Source organism: Coregonus clupeaformis, chromosome 12, assembly GCF_020615455.1.
Source record: "Coregonus clupeaformis isolate EN_2021a chromosome 12, ASM2061545v1, whole genome shotgun sequence".
NCBI lineage: Eukaryota > Metazoa > Chordata > Actinopteri > Salmoniformes > Salmonidae > Coregonus > Coregonus clupeaformis.
In genome coordinates this window covers 222426-232500 of record NC_059203.1, presented here as the reverse complement: position 1 = coordinate 232500, position 10075 = coordinate 222426, and the positions used below count along the sequence as shown (strand labels likewise).

Below are 10075 nucleotides of genomic sequence, written 5' to 3'. Positions count from 1 at the left end.
TTCCCTATATAGTGCACTACTTTAGACCAGAGCCCTATGACACCCTATTCCCTATATAGTGCACTACTTTAGACCAGAGCCCTATGACACCCTATTCCCTATATAGTGCACTACTTTAGACCAGGGCCCTATGACACCCTATTCCCTATATAGTACACTACTTTAGACCAGAGCCCTATGACACCCTATTCCCTATATAGTGCACTACTTTAGACCAGAGCCCTATGACACCCTATTCCCTATATAGTGTACTACTTTAGACCAGAGCCCTATGACACCCTATTCCCTATATATGGGCCCTGGTCTAAAGGAGTGTCCTATGGGCCCTGGTCTAAAGGAGTGTCCTATGGGCCCTGGTCTAAAGGAGTGTCCTATGGGCCCTGGTCTAAAGGAGTGTCCTATGGGCCCTGGTCTAAAGGAGTGTCCTATGGGCCCTGGTCTAAAGGGAGTGTCCTGTGGGCCCTGGTCTAAAGGAGTGTCCTATGGGCCCTGGTCTAAAGGAGTGTCCTATGGGCCCTGGTCTAAAGGAGTGTCCTGTGGACCCTGGTCTAAAGGAGTGTCCTATGGGTCCTGGTCTAAAGGAGTGTCCTATGGGCCCTGGTCTAAAGGAGTGTCCTATGGGCCCTGGTCTAAAGGAGTGTCCTGTGGACCCTGGTCTAAAGGAGTGTCCTATGGGCCCTGGTCTAAAGGAGTGTCCTGTGGACCCTGGTCTAAAGGAGTGTCCTATGGGCCCTGGTCTAAAGGAGTGTCCTATGGGCCCTGGTCTAAAGGAGTGTCCTATGGGCCCTGGTCTAAAGGAGTGTCCTATGGGCCCTGGTCTAAAGGAGTGTCCTATGGGCCCTGGTCTAAAGGAGTGTCCTATGGGCCCTGGTCTAAAGGAGTGTCCTATGGGCCCTGGTCTAAAGGAGTGTCCTGTGGACCCTGGTCTAAAGGAGTGTCCTATGGGCCCTGGTCTAAAGGAGTGTCCTATGGACCCTGGTCTAAAGGAGTGTCCTATGGACCCTGGTCTAAAGGAGTGTCCTGTGGACCCTGGTCTAAAGGAGTGTCCTATGGGCCCTGGTCTAAAGGAGTGTCCTGTGGACCCTGGTCTAAAGGAGTGTCCTGTGGACCCTGGTCTAAAGGAGTGCACTACATAGGGAGTAAGGTACCATTTGGGCTGCAGCCTGAGCAGTCCAGATTAGCTCTATTAGCTCATTAACTAGTGGGCTGAACCAATGAGAAGTGGACATTTAATAATGCTTAATGTTCTATAATTGACCGTGGTCATTTCAGCATTCAAAGCAGAACATATTTAGGAGGTAATTAACACCTTAATTGGGAGTTACATTAACATATTAATTAGGAGGCAAATTAACATATTAATAAGATGTACATTAACATATTCATTAGGAGGTACATAAACATATTAATTAGGAGGGACATTAACATATTAATTTGGATGTCAATTAACATATTAATTATGAGGTACATTAACACATTAAGTATGAGGTACATTAACATATTAATTAGGAGGTACATTAACATACTAATTAGGAGGTACATTAACATATTAATTAGGAGGTACATTCACATCTTAATTAGGAGGGACATTAACAGATTAATTAGGAGGTACATTCACATCTTAATTAGGAGGTAAATTAACATATTGTAGTGATGTTTTCCTTCTTACCTTCACTGCTCGTTCATTCAGCTTTCTGAGTTGGTGGAAATAGACCGTAACCAGAGAGCTGACCAGAACAGCCAGCCAAGCCAGCCAGCCAGCCAGCCAGCCAGCCAGCCAGCCAGCCAGCCAGCCAGCCAGCCGTATAAAGTGCTGACAGGTCAGGCTGTGTGTGGACCAAGCCCAGAGCCTCCAGGTGATTAGTGTGATACTGTGGTTGAGTCCCAAATGGTACCTTATTCCCTTCATAGTGCACTACTTTAGACCAGAGCCCTTCATAGTGCACTACTTTAGACCAGAGCCCTTCATAGTGCACTACTTTAGACCAGAGCCCTTCATAGTGCACTACTTTAGACCAGAGCCCTTCATAGTGCACTACTTTAGACCAGAGCCCTTCATAGTGCACTACTTTAGACCAGAGCCCTTCATAGTGCACTACTTTAGACCAGGGCTCATGGGGGTCTGTATAGGGAACAGGGTGCCATTTGGAATGCGGCTTCAGAACAGCCAGGTGGAATCTACTGGCCCTAAACTCTCCTTCTAGATGTGTAAATACTAAGCAGTGTGTTCCTATACATAAAGAGCTGCTTGCTCCTCAGATCACCAGACTGATGGGGTCTGATGGGGTCTGATGGGGTCTGCTGGGGTCTGATGGGGTCTGATGGGGTCTGATGGGGTCTGATGGGGTCTGATGGGGTCTGCCTGTCAGCAGCCTGGCCCATGCTACTGACCAATACTACAACAAGCTCCAATCCCTTTCATTCAAGTTGCAGAACGGATGGGAGTATTGTTGACTCAATCTAAACCAGATTCAGAGCCAGTCAGGCTATACAGAGTGTGTGTGTGTGTGCTGGTCCTATGGTGTACCTGTTGGCGCTGTAGTCGATGCCTCCCACCGCCTTGCTGGCCTGGAGGAGGTCCAGGATGCCCGCCGTGCTGCCAGCTTTCTTCTTTACCTTCGAGTTACGACCTTTCACCTCCGGCTTGACCTCTGTGTCAATGTGGAGCAACTCCTCATCTGACGAGTCAGCCTTCTGAGGAATAGAATTAAACGGTATTATCCTCACGCTGAACAGACACCAGGACATTACTTTAACCTCCTCACGCTGAACACACACCAGGACATTACTTTAACATCCTCACGCTGAACACACACCAGGATATTACTTTAACCTCCTCACGCTGAACACACACCAGGACATTACTTTAACATCCTCACGCTGAACACACACCAGGACATTACTTTAACATCCTCACGCTGAACAGACACCAGGACATTACTTTAACATCCTCACGCTGAACACACACCAGGACATTACTTTAACATCCTCACGCTGAACACACACCAGGACATTACTTTAACATCCTCACGCTGAACAGACACCAGGACATTACTTTAACATCCTCACGCTGAACACACACCAGGACATTACTTTAACATCCTCACGCTGAACACACACCAGGACATTACTTTAACCTCCTCACGCTGAACAGACACCAGGACATTACTTTAACATCCTCACGCTGAACAGACACCAGGACATTACTTTAACATCCTCACGCTGAACACACACCAGGATATTACTTTAACATCCTCACGCTGAACACACACCAGGATATTACTTTAACATCCTCACGCTGAACACACCAGGATATTACTTTAACATCCTCACGCTGAACACACACCAGGACATTACTTTAACATCCTCACGCTGAACACACACCAGGACATTACTTTAACATCCTCACGCTGAACACTCACCAGGACATTACTTTAACATCCTCACGCTGAACACACCAGGATATTACTTTAACATCCTCACGCTGAACACACACCAGGACATTACTTTAACATCCTCACGCTGAACACACACCAGGACATTACTTTAACATCCTCACGCTGAACACACCCAGGACATTACTTTAACATCCTCACGCTGAACACACACCAGGACATTACTTTAACATCCTCACGCTGAACACACACCAGGATATTACTTTAACATCCTCACGCTGAACACACACCAGGACATTACTTTAACATCCTCACGCTGAACACACCAGGATATTACTTTAACATCCTCACGCTGAACACACACCAGGACATTACTTTAACATCCTCACGCTGAACACACACCAGGACATTACTTTAACATCCTCACGCTGAACACACCCAGGACATTACTTTAACATCCTCACGCTGAACACACACCAGGACATTACTTTAACATCCTCACGCTGAACACACACCAGGATATTACTTTAACATCCTCACGCTGAACACACACCAGGACATTACTTTAACATCCTCACGCTGAACACACACCAGGACATTACTTTAACATCCTCACGCTGAACACACACCAGGACATTACTTTAACATCCTCACGCTGAACACACCCAGGACATTACTTTAACATCCTCACGCTGAACACACCAGGACATTACTTTAACATCCTCACGCTGAACAGACACCAGGATATTACTTTAACATCCTCACGCTGAACAGACACCAGGATATTACTTTAACATCCTCACGCTGAACACACCAGGACATTACTTTAACATCCTCACGCTGAACACACCAGGACATTACTTTAACATCCTCACGCTGAACACACACCAGGACATTACTTTAACATCCTCACGCTGAACACACACCAGGACATTACTTTAACATCCTCACGCTGAACAGACACCAGGACATTACTTTAACATCCTCACGCTGAACACACCCAGGACATTACTTTAACATCCTCACGCTGAACACACACCAGGACATTACTTTAACATCCTCACGCTGAACAGACACCAGGACATTACTTTAACATCCTCACGCTGAACAGACACCAGGACATTACTTTAACATCCTCACGCTGAACACACCCAGGACATTACTTTAACATCCTCACGCTGAACATACACCAGGATATTACTTTAACATCCTCACGCTGAACAGACACCAGGACATTACTTTAACCTCCTCACGCTGAACAGACACCAGGACATTACTTTAACATCCTCACGCTGAACACACCAGGATATTACTTTAACATCCTCACGCTGAACAGACACCAGGACATTACTTTAACATCCTCACGCTGAACACACCAGGACATTACTTTAACATCCTCACGCTGAACACACACCAGGATATTACTTTAACATCCTCACGCTGAACACACACCAGGACATTACATTAACACTAGAACCGCCTGGCCTTTCAGCCTGTCAGTACCCGCTAGAGAACGTTGCCGGGCATCCCTTTCAGCCTGTCAGTACCCACTAGAGAACGTTGCCGGGCATCCCTTTCAGCCTGTCAGTACCCACTAGAGAACGTTGCCGGGCATCCCTTTCAGCCTGTCAGTACCCACTAGAGAACGTTGCCGGGCATCCCCTTTCAGCCTGTCAGAACCCGCTAGAGAACGTTGCCGGGCGTCCCCTTTAGCATCAGATGCATATCAACCCCTCAAGGAGCAGCAAACATAAGCATCACGGCTTGATAAATAGTGAATCAACTATTATAAAGGATTCATTGCATGATTAAATATTTGTGGAAATATATCAATAAAAAAATAAAAATAAAAAATAGTTATTTGTTTAGACTGAGTCAAGGATATGTTTTGTATAATTCTACAAAGTCCTAGAAAAGACGTAGTAGGCCTGTATCCTGTTTTAGTTCCCCTCTCAATAAAAACAGTACAGCAAAATCCATTTGATCAACTTTATTTGTAGATTTGATTAGTAATAGCGTTAGAGTAATTAATAAAGTCCAGTTACAGCTTCTTTTGACAGAAATTTAAAATATACCAATAATATAACCAGTCAGGGCACAGGTCCTAAACAGAAGCACCAGTGCATGAACAATTGTAAAGGATGAATTGATAAATAAATATTTATGGAAATATATTCATAAGCTATAAAACAGTAATTTGATGATCGTATCAGACACTGTGTTGTGTCCTTATAGCCGTGACTTCTCTTTATGCTTGGGGTCCTCAGTCAGCACACAGCTTCAGTCTTCTCTTTATGCTTGGGGTCCTCAGTCAGCAAACAGCTTCAGTCTTCTCTTTATGCTTGGGGTCCTCAGTCAGCAAACAGCTTCAGTCTTCTCTTTATGCTTGGGGTCCTCAGTCAGCAAACAGCTTCAGTCTTCTCTTTATGCTTGGGGTCCTCAGTCAGCAAACAGCTTCAGTCTTCTCTTTATGCTTGGGGTCCACAGTCAGCACACAGCTTCAGTCTTCTCTTTATGCTTGGGGTCCTCAGTCAGCACACAGCTTCAGTCTTCTCTTTATGCTTGGGGTCCTCAGTCAGCAAACAGCTTCAGTCTTCTCTTTATGCTTGGGGTCCTCAGTCAGCAAACAGCTTCAGTCTTCTCTTTATGCTTGGGGTCCTCAGTCAGCAAACAGCTTCAGTCTTCTCTTTATGCTTGGGGTCCTCAGTCAACACACAGCTTCAGTCTTCTCTTTATGCTTGGGGTCCTCAGTCAGCACACAGCTTCAGTCTTCTCTTTATGCTTGGGGTTCACAGTCAGCACACAGCTTCAGTCTTCTCTTTATGGGGTCCACAGTCAGCACACAGCTTCAGTCTTCTCTTTATGCTTGGGGTCCTCAGTCAGCAAACAGCTTCAGTCTTCTCTTTATGCTTGGGGTCCTCAGTCAGCACACAGCTTCAGTCTTCTCTTTATGCTTGGGGTCCTCAGTCAGCACACAGCTTCAGTCTTCTCTTTATGCTTGGGGTCCTCAGTCAGCAAACAGCTTCAGTCTTCTCTTTATGCTTGGGGTCCTCAGTCAGCAAACAGCTTCAGTCTTCTCTTTATGCTTGGGGTCCTCAGTCAGCAAACAGCTTCAGTCTTCTCTTTATGCTTGGGGTCCTCAGTCAGCACACAGCTTCAGTCTTCTCTTTATGCTTTGGGTCCACAGTCAGCACACAGCTTCAGTCTTCTCTTTATGCTTGGGGTCCACAGTCAGCACAGCTTCAGTCTTCTCTTTATGCTTGGGGTCCTCAGTCAGCACACAGCTTCAGTCTTCTCTTTATGCTTGGGGTCCTCAGTCAGCACACAGCTTCAGACTTCTCTTTATGCTTGGGGTCCTCAGTCAGCACACAGCTTCAGTCTTCTCTTTATGCTTTGGGTCCACAGTCAGCACACAGCTTCAGTCTTCTCTTTATGCTTGGGGTCCACAGTCAGCACAGCTTCAGTCTTCTCTTTATGCTTGGGGTCCTCAGTCAGCACACAGCTTCAGTCTTCTCTTTATGCTTTGGGTCCACAGTCAGCACACAGCTTCAGTCTTCTCTTTATGCTTGGGGTCCACAGTCAGCACAGCTTCAGTCTTCTCTTTATGCTTGGGGTCCTCAGTCAGCACACAGCTTCAGTCTTCTCTTTATGCTTGGGGTCCTCAGTCAGCACACAGCTTCAGACTTCTCTTTATGCTTGGGGTCCTCAGTCAGGACACAGCTTCAGTCTTCTCTTTATGCTTGGGGTCCACAGTCAGCACACAGCTTCAGTCTTCTCTTTATGCTTGGGGTCCACAGTCAGCACACAGCTTCAGTCTTCTCTTTATGCTTGGGGTCCACAGTCAACACACAGCTTTAGTCTTCTCTTTATGCTTGGGGTCCACAGTCAGCACACAGCTTCAGTCTTCTCTTTATGGGGTCCTCAGTCAGCACACAGCTTCAGTCTTCTCTTTACGCTTGGGGTCCTCAGTCAGCACACAGCTTCAGTCTTCTCTTTATGCTTGGGGTTCACAGTCAGCACACAGCTTCAGTCTTCTCTTTATGCTTGGGGTTCACAGTCAGCACACAGCTTCAGTCTTCTCTTTATGGTGTCCACAGTCAGCAAACAGCTTCAGTCTTCTCTTTATGCTTGGGGTCCTCAGTCAGCACACAGCTTCAGTCTTCTCTTTATGCTTGGGGTCCTCAGTCAGCACACAGCTTCAGTCTTCTCTTTATGCTTGGGGTCCACAGTCAGCACACAGCTTCAGTCTTCTCTTTATGCTTGGGGTCCTCAGTCAGCACACAGCTTCAGTCTTCTCTTTATGCTTGGGGTCCACAGTCAGCACACAGCTTCAGTCTTCTCTTTATGCTTGGGGTCCTCAGTCAGCACATAGCTTCAGTCTTCTCTTTATGCTTGGGGTTCAGTCAGCTTCGAGGCTTTGTGTGAGCAAGCCACAAACAAATCGGTTACACTGCACACAGTTTTCATGGGCCTTGTTTCGTGTGCACCTGCCGACTTGACATGATGTCTTATTTTACATGAGTGGGAGCCATGGTGCTTGGGGAAGAGGTGGGAGCCATGGTGCTTGGGGAAGAGGTGGGAGCCATGGTGCTTGGGGAAGAGGTGGGAGCCATGGTGCCTGGGGAAGAGGGAGCCATGGTGCTTGGGGAAGAGGTGGGAGCCATGGTGCTTGGGGAGGAGGTGGGAGCCATGGTGCTTGGGGAAGAGGTGGGAGCCATGGTGCCTGGGGAAGAGGGAGCCATGGTGCTTGGGGAAGAGGTGGGAGCCATGGTGCTTGGGGAGGAGGTGGGAGCCATGGTGCTTGGGGAGGAGGTGGGAGCCATGGTGCTTGGGGAGGAGGGAGCCATGGTGCTTGGGGAGGAGGTGGGAGCCATGGTGCTTGGGGAAGAGGTGGGAGCCATGGTGCTTGGGGAGGAGGTGGGAGCCATGGTGCTTGGGGAGGAGGGAGCCATGGTGCTTGGGGAGGAGGTGGGAGCCATGGTGCTTGGGGAAGAGGTGGGAGCCATGGTGCTTGGGGAAGAGGGAGAGCAGGACCTGCTTGGTGGCTGTAGCTTCTTCTTGGCGTTCACGTGGTTCTTACAAAGCTCACATGCCAGATCCATGATGAAATCTCTCCTGCCGACTGTCTTGTCAAGGCATTGCTTGTACAATACGTGCGTGTTGATATCAGCCATGTCGATCACATTGTAGAACACCTCAACAGGCCAGAGGCGAGTACCTCCTTTTACAGAGTACAGTCTGGACAAACACCTCAACAGGCCAGCGGTGAGTACCTCCTTTTACAGAGTACAGTCTGGACATCAGGTGCATCCACACCAACCTACTGCATTAAATAGAATATAATAGAAAAGGTTTGAATGATATAGTATAATAATACTCATCGTAATAACAATAATATGAATGTAATATAATAAAAGGGGATCATATTTGGTGCAGGGCAGGTGAAAGGCTATCTGTACAGGGCAGGTGAAAGGCTATCTGTACAGGGCAGGTGAAAGGCTATCTGTCCAGGGCAGGTGAAAGGCTATCTGTCCAGGGCAGGTGAAAGGCTATCTGTACAGAGCAGAGATATATACCTTAGTCTGATTGTAGTCTGGCAACATCTGTCACATAAACAAAGAAAAATGTTTGTCTCTTAGCGTGAGGTGTAGGGTCTGCTCTCTCCGGGAGAATATTCTGACAAGGCCCCTTCTCTCCCAGACTCCTGTCTCACCGTGGCAGTTGGGATCTCCGTCTCAGCAGGGATCTCCGTCTCAGTTGTCTCTGTTCTGGTTTTTCGGCAGCGAGGCTCAGGCATCGGAGGCGGAGGCTCGAAGTCAACATCAGAATCAGATGAAGACTCTTCATCAGCAACGTCGATTTCAAGCTCAATATCCGATCCTCCATCCGAATCCAACTCGTCTAAATTCTGCAGCATGTGCAACGCTGTCAGCGTGTCCATTGGTTTGGTTGGGCTTGCCATTGTGAACTACACACAGGGTGTTGTACTCAGAGTCTGATTTGACTCTCCCAGGGGACATTATATACAATTTCCAGCCTTTCATAATAAAATAATTAGACCGCCTACAACGCCCACAATTCGTCATCATCAATACACTCTTGTTCTAAATTCAATCATCCTCTTCACCCTCCTCATCATTCAGTTCATTGAAGTCACATGCACCATTACCAGTTTCTATCCTCCATTCATCCAATGACGACAGAAGTTTATTATGTTACTGGTTTAGCTCAGTAGCCAGTGCAGGGCAGCACAGATATTATTGGAAAAAGTGACATTTTGAAATAGAGCTGCACCTCTTGAATTTAGAGAGTTCTTTGACAAACGTAAGTGTCATAGAAACGGCAGTATCGGCCCTTTCTGATACTATTTAGAAATCACAATGTTTTACCTGCATGTGACTCTGAAGGAGGATTTGATAAAGTGATGCTCCTTTCCCTGCATCTGTCAATTACAAGATGCACCCATCTTTTCATGTACAATTTGACAACTGATAATATTGTCACTCATCAGATTATTGTCAATTTAATCTTGTCCATAGGCTAAGTCTTATTATGTGTGAAATGAGTTTGGGTATAGTTTAGGTGTAGTGTCGATGGGCCGGCTGTGAAGGCTGACTTGGCATCATTTGTTTCCTGCTCATCAACCTGGATAGAGTCAAGGATATGTTCTGCATTATTCT

The 10075-nt window shown here is 46.9% G+C and overlaps 1 protein-coding gene across 1 annotated transcript in view; it reads right to left on the bottom strand.

Annotated features, from left to right (window-relative positions):
- Nucleotides 1-10075, bottom strand: part of phf2 (PHD finger protein 2) — a 137429-nt gene that overhangs the window by 21751 nt on the left and 105603 nt on the right. The window contains exon 17 of the mRNA XM_045223648.1: nucleotides 2528-2694. Coding sequence (XP_045079583.1) covers nucleotides 2528-2694 — 167 coding nt within the window. The remainder of the gene's footprint in view (nucleotides 1-2527; nucleotides 2695-10075) is intronic.